The sequence below is a fragment of the Ammospiza caudacuta genome, chromosome 12 (genome assembly GCF_027887145.1).
Source record: "Ammospiza caudacuta isolate bAmmCau1 chromosome 12, bAmmCau1.pri, whole genome shotgun sequence".
Taxonomy (NCBI): Eukaryota; Metazoa; Chordata; class Aves; order Passeriformes; family Passerellidae; genus Ammospiza; species Ammospiza caudacuta.
This window is the reverse complement of record NC_080604.1, coordinates 4248895-4265108: the sequence shown is the minus strand read 5'-3', so window position 1 is coordinate 4265108 and position 16214 is coordinate 4248895. Positions and strand designations below refer to the sequence as shown.

The 16214-nt window shown below is 38.3% G+C and overlaps 1 protein-coding gene across 1 annotated transcript in view; it reads left to right on the top strand.

The window, feature by feature from the left end:
- Positions 1–16214, top strand: part of ATG7 (autophagy related 7) — a 94780-nt gene that overhangs the window by 5239 nt on the left and 73327 nt on the right. Inside the window, 13 exon segments of the mRNA XM_058812902.1 lie at positions 2–62; positions 938–1059; positions 2210–2238; positions 2240–2301; positions 3602–3641; positions 3643–3729; positions 3731–3751; positions 4536–4694; positions 7464–7658; positions 11123–11329; positions 12274–12389; positions 13139–13214; positions 14393–14473. Coding sequence (XP_058668885.1) covers positions 2–62; positions 938–1059; positions 2210–2238; positions 2240–2301; positions 3602–3641; positions 3643–3729; positions 3731–3751; positions 4536–4694; positions 7464–7658; positions 11123–11329; positions 12274–12389; positions 13139–13214; positions 14393–14473 — 1256 coding nt within the window.

The following is a 16214-nucleotide window of genomic DNA, read 5'->3' as shown; positions in this document are numbered from 1 at the left end:
TATTTATCCCAGTATCCAGGATGGCCACTGAGAAACTTCCTGATCCTGGCAGCCCACAAATGGTACCTGTTTTATTCTTTCCCACCAAGATTATTTATTGGTTGATGTGAAATGAGATAATTTTCTCCATGGTATTTCACTAATATCAATATTGCTTGATATGAAATGAGATAATTTTCTCCATGGTGTTTCACTCATATCACCCACCTGAGATTTTCTTTTTTCCCTTGATATTCACTTGGAGTGATTCTGATTTTGTGCATTATTCTGGTTTTTCCTTCTGTCAGTCACAAATTCCTACAATCCTAAAATGGAAGCATTTGCCTGGGAATGCCAGCCTCACACCCTGCCAGTACCATCCAGCTGTGTCAAATCTTATTTAAAATACCCTGTGAATTTAAATAATTAATTAGTGTCAAGTAATAGCAGACTTACACTTTAAAAAATTGATATTAGTAGGTTTTCTTCCTGTGTTACATTTACACGGTCTTGGGGTTGAGAAGGGTTTAGGCACTAGAATTCTCATTTTTTGTTTGGGGGTTTGAATCATAAGGAGGAAAAAGGATATATATGAGAACTCAGAGAATCTTGGTGCTGCAGCAAAGTCCCAGCATGTCACCTGATGTTTGCTCTGGTACTTTTCTGCTTTTTATTCCTCTGAATCTGCAGTTTTGTCCAGTGCTGGATTGAATGCAAGGACAGGCTGGACAGTGGCAATGCTTTGGAGCTGTGTCACACCAAACCAGTCATTTTCTGACACTTCAGGAATTATTTCTCTTTCTGTACCTAATAAAGACAACACTGTCAGTACCAAGACAAAAAGGCTCATTCAGAATCTGCAAAGGACTAAACCTGTGTGAAATGGTGCTAAAACAAATCCCTTTTCCATTAAAAAAGTTGCATGTCTGTCTCTATTTCTCTTTTATCTGGCTGGCAGGGGCAGTGCTCTGCAGAGGCTTGAGGTGCTCTGCTTCAGAGACAGGACCATGCAAGGGGTGAGGGACATCACCCACAGCATCATCTTTGAAATCAAACTGCCACAGGCACCCCTGGGCTCAGGTAAGCCATTAAAAACTATATTTTCCCCTTTTTTTCGCCTTCTTAATCACTGCTGACATGGCAAAATAAATTACTGCTACAAAATTGTTGTTTATGCTAAGTTGTTTCAAATGGATTTGAAATTGTTTCAATTTCTGTTAAATATCTCTAAAGGAAGTGGTTCCTTTTTCAACAAAGAAAGAAGAGAGGAATGCTCTCTCTTTAATTTGTTCCTCCTGTAATTGTGTTTCTAATTGAAAACTAAGAAAAATCCTGCTGGTGGCGTAGAAAACGAAATAAAACACCAGTTTGTCTAATTTGTATACAGTCCCTCAGGTAGGAAAAACATGATAGTGAATTTATGGGATCAAAATTTCTGGCGAATTTCTAAAATTATAAAAATCTGCCCCAGAATGGGAGTGTTCCTTTAATCCCATAGTGACACATCCAGGTGTATTTTTAAAGCAGTAAACTTAAAATATTAAAAACATATCTCAGATTTAAATTTCTAGGTACAGGACAGCCACCACACATTTTCTCTACCTCAGCCAAAAGTTCTGAATGCTTCAGAATGTCCTTGTTGCCAAATTCATTTCATTCTATATAAATTAAGGTTACATAATTCTCCACTGAATTTGCAGATGGGGTCTAGGGACCATGAAATGATGACTGAAATTAGTAACATTGACTGAATTATGAATTTACTGAGCTTGGCATTAAAGATCTGATGGGGAATGATGCCAGCTCTGTGCTGGGTTTGAAGCTGAACAGGCAAAAGCAGCACAGGGGACACCTGAGAGCAAGATTAAACTACAGGTTATTTACTGGCAGGTTTAAAATAAGGTTTTTTCCAACAGGGTTAAGTCCAAAAAAATTTATTTTTTTATGTCCTAGGATATTAAGGTTTCCTTTCCTTTCCTTTCCTTTCCTTTCCTTTTCCTTTCCTTTCCTTTCCTTTCCTTTCCTTTCCTTTCCTTTCCTTTCCTTTCCTTTCCTTTCCTTTCCTTTCCTTTCCTTTCCTTTCCTTTTCCTTTCCTTTCCCTTTCCTTTCCTTTTCCTTTCCTTTCCTTTCCATTTCCTTTCCTTTCCTTCTCCTTTCCTTTCCACTTACTTGTTTGTTTGTTTTGTTTGGGTTTTTAATTTTTTTTTTGTGTTTGAATATTTCAAACAGATTGTCCAAAAGCTGTTGGATGGGAAATAGAACCAAAAGGGAAGCATGGGGCCAAGGATGGTGAATCTCAGTGAATGCATGGATCCAAAAAGGTTTGGTTTTTATCTTTTAAATTCCCACAGTTTTCTTTACTTTAATCCATAGCAAGTTGAAATGTGAAATAGGGAAGAATATGCAGTAAAACATCCACTGGATAATGTTTGGACTTTCTTTTGGCGGGAAGGACCTTCACAGAGCACATATTTAGAATTTGTCTTCATACCCAAAAACTGGGTATGCAGTGCACTGCCTGCAGCAGAAATCTTGGCAATTTTGGGCTCTAGCTGAGAATTCTGAGTGCGTTTATTTAAAATTGAGTGAAATGTAGGTCAGATTGTTACAGGCTGTGGAATTTCATTGAATTCCATAACCTGCAGGGTGTTCATGAAAATGAGCATGGGGGAAAGTTCATCCTTTGGGGTTTGTCAGAGTGGGACAGGAAGGGAGCTCAGGAAATGTGACTTTAATAATTTTTATCATTTTGTTTGGGCAATGGATTGAAAAGAATGAGGTTACAGAGTGTCTGCATCTGTGTCCTTGCCTTGGAAAAACCTCTTGGTCTGATGGTTCAGGTTCAGCCCATCAAGCAAAGCCATTTTTATGAAGCATTTATGGAAATTCTCAGAGTATTCACAGATATTCAATAAAGTTCATCTCAGGGTTGTTAATTCTTTAGGTTTCTTGACCTTCTTTACTTGGTTAAATTATCTAAGAGCTTCCCAAAGAGGTGTTGGTAAAAATGCCACCCTTGACAATTGCGATTTAAATCCTTGTTGGACAAAGAATTTTGTGGATGCTGAAAAGATTTTATTTATGATGTGTGAGGGAATGAAAGTTGCAGGAATCTGAGACCTGTGGTGGTGTGCCTTGGTGAGGGGCTTTAACACCCCTGTGCTCTGATGGATATAAAGAAATCTGCCCCTTGCTTGAACACAGATTTCCTACTTCATTTTCTTCTCAAACTTCCACAAAGATGCTTTAGGCACAAGTGGAATATTTCAGTTTAAGGACAGGTGTAACTGGATACAGGAACCCAGGTAGTCTTAAAAAAACCCAAAAATTTATGGACAAATTATCTGTCTTAGCACTCAGCTTAACAAGAATCTTGGCTGAGACACCATTTTTATTTTTCATATTTGCATTAATTTTATTACTGAAATTTTAGTTTTAGATTGTTACATTTCAGAAGCCCCTTGTCTGTTTTTCATATTACCTATTTATTATACTGCTGAATTCTTTCCTTTAAAAAAAATTGTTAAAAAAACTAACTAATTCAGCTGAAATACGAGTGATTCCTTTGTTGGAGAAGCACAGGAGGGTTCAGAAGTTGTTGTTATGTATTCCATGGCACAGGTTGGCAGAATCATCCGTGGATCTGAATTTGAAGTTGATGTTGCTGGAGGTTGGTGCCTACTCTGGATCTGGAGAAGATTGTGGCTGCCAAGTGTCTGCCTGCTGGGAGCCTGGCCACCCTGGGCTGCCAGTGTGGCAAGGACCTTGATGGTGAATCCTTCCTCTCACAAATAATCTCCTGCTTCTCATAAAATCTAAATTAATTTAATTCTTTTGTCCAGCTGCCATGACACATCAGATCCAAATTGCATTCTCTGCATCAGAATATACAGAATGCACATGAGTTATATTAGAAATTGCAGGGGAAGAGATCTGTACCTAATGGAAATAATAATTCAATTGCTGCTGACAAAATATATATGTATATTATATTATATTATATTATATTATATTATATTATATTATATTATATTATATTATATTATAATTATTATACTATGTACTATATTATAATATAATTATAATAGTAAGGGCACCTCTCAATAGCTGCTGACATGAGAAAGTAAGGGAACCTTGGCAGAATATTCTGACTTTATATTAAAAAAAGAAATTCTGGAACAAATTACCAAGCTACAAAGACCAAATTCATAGTGAAGCACTTGAAATAACTGTGCTGGTAATTCCTTTCAGGGGTGTTCACCCCCATTCCAGTGAATTCAGTAGGGTTGGAGGGATTTCTGTTAAGTGCTGTATTTAGCATTTAAAAAACACATTTATTTATATATATATTATAATAAAATTTATATATTTATTATATATAGAATATTTAGCAAGCACATTTTCTGTCCCCTTATTTCAGTCACTTCAAAAAACTACAAAAACTTTTGTAGCTTAAAAAAAGCGAACAAACTCCAACGTTGAGTGTATGACATTACACAAAAACATTTCCCAAGGCTGTTTGTACTTATCTTTATTAACTTTTGTTCTCCTTTAGGGCTGGGGGGTGAGGAAAATCACTTTTGTGGACAATGCAAAGATCTCCTACTCCAACCCCGTGCGGCAGCCGCTCTACGAGTTCGAGGATTGCCTGAGTGGGGGCAAGCCCAAGGCTCTGGCAGCAGCAGAAAGGCTGCAGAAAATCTTCCCAGGAGTGGTAAAATCATTAGTTTCCATGTTGCTGTCACTGGGGAAAGGAAAAAAAATAAGAAAAAAAGTGACTTTAAATTGCTATTCCGGGTTGTAGTAGTTAAACGTTAAAAACACTACGTAGGGTTTTTATGAAATATTTCAGTTGGTTACTGAAATATCTTAGTTGGTTACTGAAATATTTCAGGTGGTTACTAAAGTATTTCAGTTAGCTACTGAAATATTTTTACTTCAAATTTCTCTTCCTGGTAATTTTGTTGAGGTAAATTGTCACAATATGACACAAAATGAATGGCACTCACACGCTGAGATGTCAAGGCAAATAAAACTAGTTTATTTCTGGACCTCAATATTTATAGAATTCCAAAAGTGACCGTGGATTGGAGGATGAAATTGCCACCTCTCCAACCACACTGGTCAAACCAACAGTCCATCAATACTCTCCTCTTCCAGAAAGTAATGCAAACCAATCATTATTTACATGAAACAGTGCATGAGAAACTCCAATACAAAAATGTAAACATCAGAAGGCGTAGGAGAACTTTAGAAGAGCAGGGTGACAGTAAATATTTGTAGTAATGAAATATAATTAAGGATCATTAAGTAAATTTTTAGCTTGTTGATAGTGAAGTAAATTTTTTTCTTGTCTAGGATGTCCTAAGGAGCTTTGAGTAACGCCAGGTCAGATTTATTACTTGTCTGCTCTGGGAGCAGGTCCTGAGGGAGAAATAAATGTATTTTTGAGATTTCCTATTATTTTCATACCCCAAATTTGCAATCTTCTCTAAATTGATTTTCTATATTAGAAGCTATAGCTTGGTTTTTTAACAGCCAGCAGAGAGAACAACATACAATCCCCTTTTTTAAATGTCATTCTAATATTTTATGAGATGCTAACTAAATATTTTAGGATAATTTGGGGGGCATTTTAAAACTTTTCTTAGATTCCTGAGATTTTGGACTCTGTGGAATGAGCAAGATCTTTCTTTGGGGATATGTATAGACACTTACTCCTCTTTAAAATAATGCTAATGTGCTCTTTGAGCTCTTTTTGCCATTGTTTGGTTGCCAAATGCACCTCAGCCACTTTGGCTGGTGACTGCTGTCTTTGTTTTGAGGGACAGTTATTCAAATAAAATTGTTGGAGTTGCCAGGCTTGTCTGTATCCTACAGCTACAATGCCTGGATTGAGCTTTTTTTTTGAATTCTGGTAGGATTTTAGTATTTACAAACCACATTGACCATTTTGTGGTGCAGTTAATTCCATCTTATTTGTTTTAATTTATTAAACAAATAATTGCCTTCCTAAGTCACCAGCAGTGTGAATTGAGCTGATCTAATCAATCAGCATTTCAGCAGCACAGGCTTGATGGGTTATCCATGAACACTTTATTCATACACAACATGGATTAAGTTCTGTATTCCTACCAGGAATTTTGGAGGAGATAATGACACTGGAATTAAAGCCTGCCCAAAAATGTCCTGATGTCTCTGGTGATGGTACAGAGGGGGAAAAAGAGGTGGATCCTTTGGTATGGTTAATGCAGCTGTTACCCACAGTCATTTCTTCAAGCTGCTAGGATGGGCCTGGTTCTTTTTATCCTCAGGGTGATTTCTGTCTGTGTTTTCTGTCTGTTTTTTCTGTCTGTTATTTATGTGTGTTCATCCTTTTGGTCATTTGTCTCACCTGATTTATGAGTTGTGCTGATCATTAATTGGTCTGTGCCAAAGCACATTCCACCAACCTTCCTCTCCTCTCTTCCCATGGAATTTTATGCTTGGTTCATTCAGTTTTTGTATTTTGGTTCCTAATTTTTTCCTGCAGTGCCAAACAGGGAGGCTTTGGCAAGGCTTGTCCTTCTGTGACATAAATGAGGGCCCCCTTCCCTTCCCTTCCCTTCCCTTCCCTTCCCTTCCCTTCCCTTCCCTTCCCTTCCCTTCCCTTCCCTTCCCTTCCCTTCCCTTCCCTTCCCTTCCCTTCCCTTCCCTTCCCTTCCCTTCCTTCCCTTCCCTTCCCTTCCCTTCCCTTCCCTTCCCTTCCCTTCCCTTCCCTTCCCTTCCTTCCCTTCCAGCAGATTCTGGCAGCTTGTGCTGCCACATTTCCGAAGGAGTGAATGAATTATTTGCATTGTCCATGCACTGTGTAGATGCTTCTTGGGCTCAGTATTTGCTCTCAGTGTGTCCTGCCCAAGTAATGGGCTGGAAAGAGGGAAATGTTTCTGCCACAGGAACAAATCCTGCAGCTCTGCAGTGACAAGTCTCAGAGTGCTTTTTGCTGTCTCAGATTCCCACATGGCTTGGGAATTACAGGGAAATCATCCAAGGCTGTTCTCCTCCTGAGGAGCTGAAAATGAGGAGCAGTGTGTGTGGTGCTGCACGTGGCTGTGACTGAGGCAGGATTTAGCAGCAGAAATACAAACTGCAGCCTGTTAAAATCATGTGGGAAGGGGCTGGCAGGAGAATCAGGACACAATTTTCAATCACTGATCATAATCATGTGTAAATATGGCTGCTTGGCATTGGGGTGCTGTTTTGTAACCCCTGGGACCCAGGAGCAGCTCCACTCTGTTCTTGTAGTGATTTACTAATCCTGCTAAGACTTTGAGTGTGTTCTGCCTAAATCCAGAGTGAGAAACCCCAGCACTGTACCACAGAGAGGTTCTGCATTCTGACAAGGGGAATTGAATTTGTCCTCTGCTCTGTGCTGAATTTCACACCTCTTTAATCACAAGATCACCCTCTGAACTACTGATTTCTCTCTCTGTCCTCTCTCCAGAGCTCTGAGGGTTACAACATGAGCATCCCCATGCCAGGCCACCCCGTGAACTTCTCAGAGGTGACCATGGCCCAGGCTCAGAAGGACGTGGCACAGCTGGAGGAGCTCATCGAGAGCCACGACGTGGTGTTCCTGCTGATGGACACCAGGGAGAGCCGCTGGCTGCCAGCTCTCATCGCAGCCAGCAAGAGGAAGGTGGGCCACAAGCCACTCATTGCCTTTCTCCCTTTCCTTTGCATTTTCTTTCCTTTTTTTTTTTTCCTTTCTTTTTTTTTTTTCCTTTCCTTTTTTTCCCCCTTTCCTTTTTGTCTCTTTCCTTCCCCATCAATGGCCAGATGTGGTGGTTCCTGCTGATGGACACCTGGGAGAGCTGCTGGCTGCCTGCTCTCATTGCAGGTGTGCTGCCAATCCATTCATTTCCTTTTCCCCCCCTTTCCTTTTTCCCCTTACTTTCCCCTTTCCTTTCCCTTTCCCTTTTCCCCTTCCCTTTTCCCTTTCCTGCTCTCATTGCAGCCAGCAAGAGGAAGGTGTGCTGCCAATCCATTCACTTCCTTTCCTTTCCTTTCCTTTCCTTTCCTTTCCTTTCCTTTCCTTTCCTTTCCTTTCCTTTCCTTTCCTTTCCTTTCCTTTCCTTTCCTTTCCTTTCCTTTCCTTTCCTTTCCTTAAAATTTCCTTTCTTTCCTTAAAAATTTCCTTTCCTTTCCTTAAAATTTCCTTTCCTTGAAAGTTTCCTTTCCTTTCCTTAAAATTTCCTTTCCTTGAAATTTCCTTTCCTTTCCTTGAAATTTCCTTTCCTTTCCTTGAAATTTCCTTTCCTTGAAATTTCCTTTCCTTGAAATTTCCTTGAAATATCCTTGAAATTTCCTTTCCTTCCCCTTCACTTTTCCCTTCTCCTTTTTTCCCTTTTCCTGTTCTCATTGCAGCCAGCAAGAGGAAGGTGTCCCACCAAGCCACTCATTTCCTTCCCTTTCATTCTCCTTTTATTTTAAGTATTTTTTATTTTTATTTTATTTGTATTTTATTTATTTATTTTATTTTATTTTATTTATTTTATTTTTATTTTATTATTATTTACTTCTTATTTTATTTTAATTCCTTTCTTTTAAATTTCTGACCCTGAGCAATGGATTTCTTTCTTTATAGCTTAAATGAGTTTCCCTTTGCCAGTGGAGAGATTCAGTGAGGGCTTCACTGAGTCACAGCCTCAGGTATAAGTGTGTGTAAATTGATAATTCATCAGCTCCTCCTTAAGGCTCCTGGCCTTTCTTGCACCTGTGGTCTTTCTTTCTGTTTTAGTTGTTTGAAAACAGCACAGGAATGACAAAATGAGCAAATTTGCAAAGCTTATTATCTCCTTATAAAAAATCTAATTCTATTCCCCAGAGGACTGACTCTCCATGTTTGTTTAAAAATAAATATCAATAATATTAACCCATCACACAGCCCAGGCAGGGTGTTCCTGGCACTGTGTTTGTGCTGCTCATGGACACAAAAATCCTGTTACATACTGAGCAGAAATTTGGAGCAGAAATTATATGAATAAAGCAATTTCTGACCTTTCTGTTCTCTCTCAGAGCTGCCAGTATGAGCATCTTGAAGTTCACTTTTTAAATCTCTTGAGAGTTTTAAAACAATTCAAATCAGCCAATTCCCAATTATTATGGGAGCTGGCTGATTTTAATTATCACTTTTTATTACTATTACCACAAAATCTTTGTGTTGTTTTGGTACCATACAGAACTTTTTTCTTCAACTCAACCCAAACTCTACTTTTAACTGTGTTAAAAGTAGAGTTTTTCAAAACTTCAGTTTCAAAATTTCAAAGTTTGAAGCTGGGAAGTGCCAGGGCCAGCCTACTCTTCCACATGGTATGGTTGGGAATTTCCAGCAATATATTGAGTTTTATGTGCATATTTTATATTAATCAGTCAGGAAAGAATGATTTTATGATCTCCAAAACTTCCCTCCCATGTTTTCTTAGCCAGCAGTGCCCCTCTACATTTTCCTTGCAGCACTTGTATAATTTTGAGGATAAATTTTGAAACTTTTGGTGACATTTCTCTGTTACTCCGTGATGCAGTGTGTCTGTATCACAATTGGTTGATTTGATAACATCCCTTAGATCTGAGGAGATGGAACTCTGTCACTGAAAAAACAGCAGGGAAATCTCCAGGTGTCCAAACAAATGCTCAATATTTTATGTTGGTAAACACCCAATGAGAGCTCTGCTCCAAATGTGAGTTTGTGTGGCACCTGCTGATCTCAATTACTGCAGAGTTTGGTCCCAAAGGTCTCAAAATGAAAATAAAGAAGGTGGTGAGAGATGATTTGTGTGAAATTCACACCACCAGGTCTGTGAGTAGCCAAGAGTTCTTTTCCCCACTCCACCATTCAAGTGCCTTGGGGATCTTTGCCATTCCTGCAGTCCTTCCCCAAAACAAACACCTCAGACAAACCAGCCCCTCAAATGCTAAATCCTCATGTCAGATATTAAATCTCTGCTCCTGCTGAGCACTGGAACTTGTTAAAATGTATCCTTGCCAAAAGATACTTTTTCATTTGTCTCTTGTACTTTTCCATTGTCTCTTTATCAAAACCAGATGTTTTTTTTTTAATTAATGCTCGATCAGTTAGAATGGAATAGTTACCTGTAAACTGAGAAGAAACAGTTGATTGCAGTGGGAATTGTTTAACAATATCAGTAATTTCTGCTAATAGCAGCTCTTACTCATATTTTGGTAGTGGAACACTTTATTCAGGTTTTACAGGTAGATGCAGTGAGAAGATGCAATCTTTTAATTGCACACATTCAACAGCAGGGTTCCACTTCAGGACTGAGGAAAAACAAACTACTCCAAGGCTGAAACAATATGCAAAAATAATTGGAAATACTGAGAACGATGATGAGACTCAAAGCTTGTTAATTAAGATGACTAATTTTTGACAGAGCTTCCCTCAGAGTTCTTCTTTTAAATAATTCCTGGCTGGAAGAATGGAAGACAAGGAAGTGCTGCAGCAGAATTTCTACCAACAGGAGGTGCAGAGGAAGCAGTGCATCTTCCTTTATATTTCACTGGCTGCAGTCATTATTGTGTTGATATTTGTGCTCCAAATTCCTCTGTGCACTTGCCACAAAGTGGAGAGAGAGGGGAAATGAAGACACAGGAATTGTGCAGCACAGCTGCTCCTGCTCCCCATGTGACTAAGCAGATGCAGATGAAGCCCATAAGTAATCATTAATTGCTTTCCTTACTGAGCAGAAATTGCTTTGGATAACAGATGGTATTTCATTGCTTGAAGCTGCTGTTGCTTCTTTTTTTTTTTGTCACAAGTTTGTGTAACAACTAGAGGGAGTTATTCATTCAGATCAGATTGCCCTGAAAGGCACAGAAAAGGACAAGGCCTTGTGACTTTCTGAAAGAGACTTTTATTTTGGTTTTGGTTTTTTTCTAAGGGCTTGACAGCTGGAATTCTGCACCTTTCAGAAGCTTTGTTGTTTATGGCTAAGGTGGTAAATATGCAGTTAATGGGTTGCTCATCCATCTGCAGCCTGTGGGTTTTTTGGCATTTATAGTGAATAAAAACCTCAAGGCTGCTTTTTTCTTCCCCTCCCTTTTTGGCTCACTTAAAATCTGTTGTTCTCTCTTTATTGTTCATAGTTGGTCATCAATGCTGCCTTGGGATTTGACACTTTTGTTGTTATGAGACACGGCCTGAAGAAACCAAAACAGCAAGAATGTGCTGGTGATTCACATTTCAGCAACACCTCTGCTCCTTCTGATCTGCTGGGATCCTCACTGTTCTCAAATATCCCTGGCTACAAACTGGGCTGCTACTTCTGCAACGATGTTGTGGCACCAGGGGATGTGAGTAGAACCTTATGCAAACAGTGATTATATATTATATATTCCATATTATTCTATATTCTATATTATATATCTCTCTGTTATATATTATAAGTCTGTCTTTTGTTGCAATTTGAATTTTTCATTGAATTCTTAATGGCGTTTCCTAAAGGGATCTGCTACTTCTGCAATGGTGTTATGGCACCAGGGGATGTGAGTAGAACTTAATGCAAATGGTGATTATATATCTCTCTATTATATATTATATATGTCTCTTTTGTTGCAACTTGAATTTTTATTTGAATTTTTAATGGCATTTCCTTAAGGGATCTGCTACTTCTGCAATGGTGTTATGGCACCAGGGGATGCGAGTAGAACTTTATGCAAACTATTAATATATTATATATTATATATTATATATTATATATTATATATTATATATTATATATTATATATTATATATTATATATTATATATATTATATATATTATATATTATATAATATATATATTATATAGTATATATTATCTCTCTTTTGTTGCAATTTGAAGTTTTATTTGAATTATTAATGGTGTTTCCTAAAGGGATCTGCTACTTCTGCAATGGTGTTGTGGCACCAGGGGATGTGAGTAGAACATATATACATATATATGAGTATATATAGAGTATATATTATATATTATATATTATATATTATATATTATATATTATATATTATATATTATATATTGTATATTATATATTGTATATTTATCTTTTGTTGCAATTTGAATTGTTATTTGAATTTTTAATGGTGTTTCCTCAAGGGATGTGCGCCATGTTGATGCACATGAGGTAAAGAAATAGCAGATTTTTATTTGGAAGGTCACAGATGTGAATTTGACCGCACTAGAGGTGTTTTGCACAGGGCAGCTGGTTCCTTTGGAGTTATTCTGCCCTCCCTTCAGGGGTGTCTGTGTTTGTAGTCCACCAGGGATCGGACTCTGGACCAGCAGTGCACGGTCAGCAGGCCTGGGCTGGCCATGGTGGCTGGAGCCCTGGCAGTGGAGCTCATGGTTTCTGTGCTGCAGCATCCAGAAGGGTGAGCCATTGCCGTTCTCTGGGAAATCACACCAATCTAACAAAATCTGTAGTGAGGAGGGGGAATTACACCTCAAGAAGGACAATTCTGTCAGGGGTGATGTCTGTAAATTAATGCAATGTGCAGTGTTGGAGGGAACTGCTTCAACAAGTCTTAAGTTTTTCTTGTCTCTCTGAATTTAACCTCAGAAAGGTATTAGGAATCTTTCAAAAGAAGAAAATGTTGCTATTAGCATATTAGTAATCTTGGATTTGCTGTCCTTTTCCTTTTTTCCCCCTTTCCTTTTTCTCCCCCTTTTCCTTTTCCCCCTTTCCTTTTCCTTTTCCCCCTTTCCTTTTATTTTCCCCCTTTCCTTTTATTTTCCCCCTTTCCTTTTCTTTTTCTTTGCCTGCGATGAGGAGATGCTGTAAGGTGTAGCAGGCACATGAAGGGCTTTGAGATAAGCCCTTGCAAATCTTATTTAAAACTCAGTGAGTGTGACACAGAAATTACTCTGGAATTCTGCACCCTGAACATGAGACTTGTTTCCTCTCTTTAAAACCTGGGAGAGAAGAAATGACTTAGGAGTTGCAGATGAGTCTCAGACTGATTTTTATATATATTTATCATGCTGAGTCTTGAGTCCTATGAAACAGACTTTCCACAGAGATTCCTGGACTCATTCTGAGCTGTAGCAAAATGTCTGGAAGCTGCCTGGAAATTCTGAGTGTGCTGTGTTGCTCTAATTTCCCCTGTTGTGTTTTTGGCAGTGGTTATGCTGTGGCCAGCAGCAGTGATGACAGAATGAATGAGCCACCCACTTCTCTTGGGCTTGTTCCTCACCAGGTAAATCATTGGTGGTAAAACCTTTTATTGAAGAGCTGGGAACTGATCATCATTGACGTTGTCTCCTTAAAAAATGCTGATTCTATTTCCCAGAGGACTGACTCTCCATGTTTATTAAAAAATAAATATCAATAATATTAACCCATCACACAGCCCAGGCAGGGTGTTCCTGGCATTGTGTTTGTGCTGCTCATGGACACAAAATTCTTGCTACATACTGAGCAGGAATTTGTTGGGAGCAGGAATTTGGAGCAGAAATCATGTGAATAAAGCAATTTCTGAATTTTCTTTTCTCCATCACAGCTGCCAATATGAGCATCTTTAAGTCCACTTTTTGAATCTCTTCAGAGTTTTCAAACAAATCAGCCAACTCCCAATTACGTGAATTGGCTGATTTTATTTATTTATTATTGTTATCACAAAGTTTTCACATTGTTTTGATACCATACAGCACTTTTTTCTTCATCTCAACCCAAATTCCACTTTCAAATGTGTTAAAGAGTTTTTCAAAAATTCCATTTCAAAATTTCACATTTGAGGTATTATTATTAATATTGCAGAGTTACTGAAGTTCTGTTCCTGGTGACATCTAGTCTTTATAATAAACAGAATAAAAAGGATGATCAATACTCCAAAGAGTTCCCAACTGATGTGATCAAACACTGCTGCAAAGTGGTTAAAATAAACAGAATAAAAAGGATGATCAATACTCCAAAGAGTTCACAACTGAAGTGATCGAGCCCTGCTGCAAAGTGTTGTCAGAGCTCCCTCTGTTAACAGAAATAGTGGCCTGGAATTTTAAAATTGCCCATCAATATCATGTTAACATCATAATTGAGGAATGCACAGCAATTGAATGTTCAGACTCTAGGTTATAGAGATGGAGAACAAATATCACTTTAAGCTGTCACACCATGATTTTTTATTTTTCATGGAACTTTGCAGTCAGGAAAGTCCAACTGCAGATGGTGCTGTGCCTCTATTTCTGGCAAAGTAATGCTGCATTTATTGTGCCATTATGTGCACGGGAAAGGGCAGTAATATGTGCTCAGTATAAATTCACTACAGGTTTTACTGGGAATGACTGTTAGAACATGGTAGATGTTATTTTTCTGGAATGTCCAGTTCATGTTGAATTTTGGAAATAGTAATGTAATTTTTGTCTTTTCATCCTCTAGATCCGAGGATTTTTATCCAGATTTGATAATGTTCTTCCAGTCAGCCTGGCATTTGATAAGTGCACAGCCTGTTCAGCCAAGGTAAGGCTGAGTTTGTGCTTTCTATTATTTTTATATTTCTAGGTCAATTTTGGGGAACTTTTTAACATTTTCTTTGATTCTTGGAATCTGTTCCCACTTCAGCTAAAAGTTCTTTTTCCCTCATAATCTTTTTTTTTAGCTGTTTTCTAAATTTCTTTGGCATCACCTCTTAGCATGCTATTCTTTTTATCACCACATAAATGTTGCCATCAGCTGAAGATTACAAGCAGAGACTGACCAAGACATTGCTGAAAAAATCACAAAAATCCTTATCACGAAAATACTGTCATTATCTTTCAGCTTTGTAGGAAGAAATGAGGTTGGTATTATTTAAGAAATCCTTTCTGATGTCTGAAATTGAATAAATATCCCTTTAGCCTTCTGCAGCTTCATGTCTTTCCAAACAGGCAAAACTGTCAAAATTTCAAGTTTGTGATACAAAACAGACAAATAATGAACAATTGAAGGGAAAAAATTGCTTCTTACCATTTCTTTCTTGAGCAGATTGTTCATTTTGCTGCTGGTGCTGCCAGTCCTGAGTCACCTCAGAGTTCCCAGCTGTTTCTTGGCTCTCTGGGGCAGCTCTTGCATTGTTTCCCTCTCCTGTGGCTTTCCAAATTTCCCTCTGGCGAGTTTTTTCTGGCTGTGGAGTGCAACTTCCAGAAGTTTTCTCTGGGATCTCTCAGCAGGGAGATTCAGAGGGTTTTTGCCTCATGGTTTGAAGTGCTTGGAGTGCCATGAGTTTATTTCACCCTCTGTACCTTGAGGAAGTGCTTGCAGAAAATTCTTTTTGTTTCTTTCACTGTCCTCATCCTCCTTCCAAAGAACCATCAAACAATAATGGGGCAATTTCTGGAGAACTTGCACAATAATTCTTCTCCAGTGATCCTTTTTTTTCCCTCTGGGCTCTCTGGGCACATCTGACAAGTTTTGAAGGACTCTCAATGTGCATTTTCTCTTCCAAAGTTGAAGCTCTGAAGTTGGGTGTTTCTAAAAATAACAGCAGTTGGATCTACCCTGTTGAAGAGCAGTAGCTGAAACCTTGATGGTGGAGAGTTTAAACTGTTAAATGCAGCTTTTTTGTTTCACTTTTCCTCTTATTTTGTCCTCATCTCCACTTCAGGAAACACTGCCATGTAAAAACAATAAAAACGTACATCCACACAGATAAATTCAATGCAGGGATCAATTTTTCCTTAGCAAATCATTTCCTCTTGGAGGTCATTTTAAGAGAGCCTCATTTTGCATAAACAGACTTGATGATTTAATAAAAAGTGCCTTGGATTTTAGCAGCTGTGCTATTCCCAGAGAGATCACTTTTCATGTGGTTTGGGGATTGAATTTCTTGTGTGCTGAAAAGGTTGCTCCATTGGCTCACAGATTTCCTTACAGTAGAAACACAGCCTTTGTTTACTTTGCTAACTTTATTTATTAGCATAAGAATATGTCACCCTGCATTATGTGGAAATCTGATGCTGATGCTTTGAAATGACAAATCCAATTATGATTTCATTGTAGTAGTCTCTGTGTTGGTTTATTGTGCGAGGGTTTGTTTTGTAATAAGGTAATTTAGGATTTCATCCTGCTCCGTGTCAGAATGACTGGAGGTTCAGACTTTCAGCACAGATAGAATTGAATTTGCTGGCATTGTGTTTTTCTTTTGTCAGCATTCTCCTCCTTGAGCTGTCTGTAACTCTTAAAGCACAAAATGAATGAATTAGGAATTTTAGAAGAATGCCAG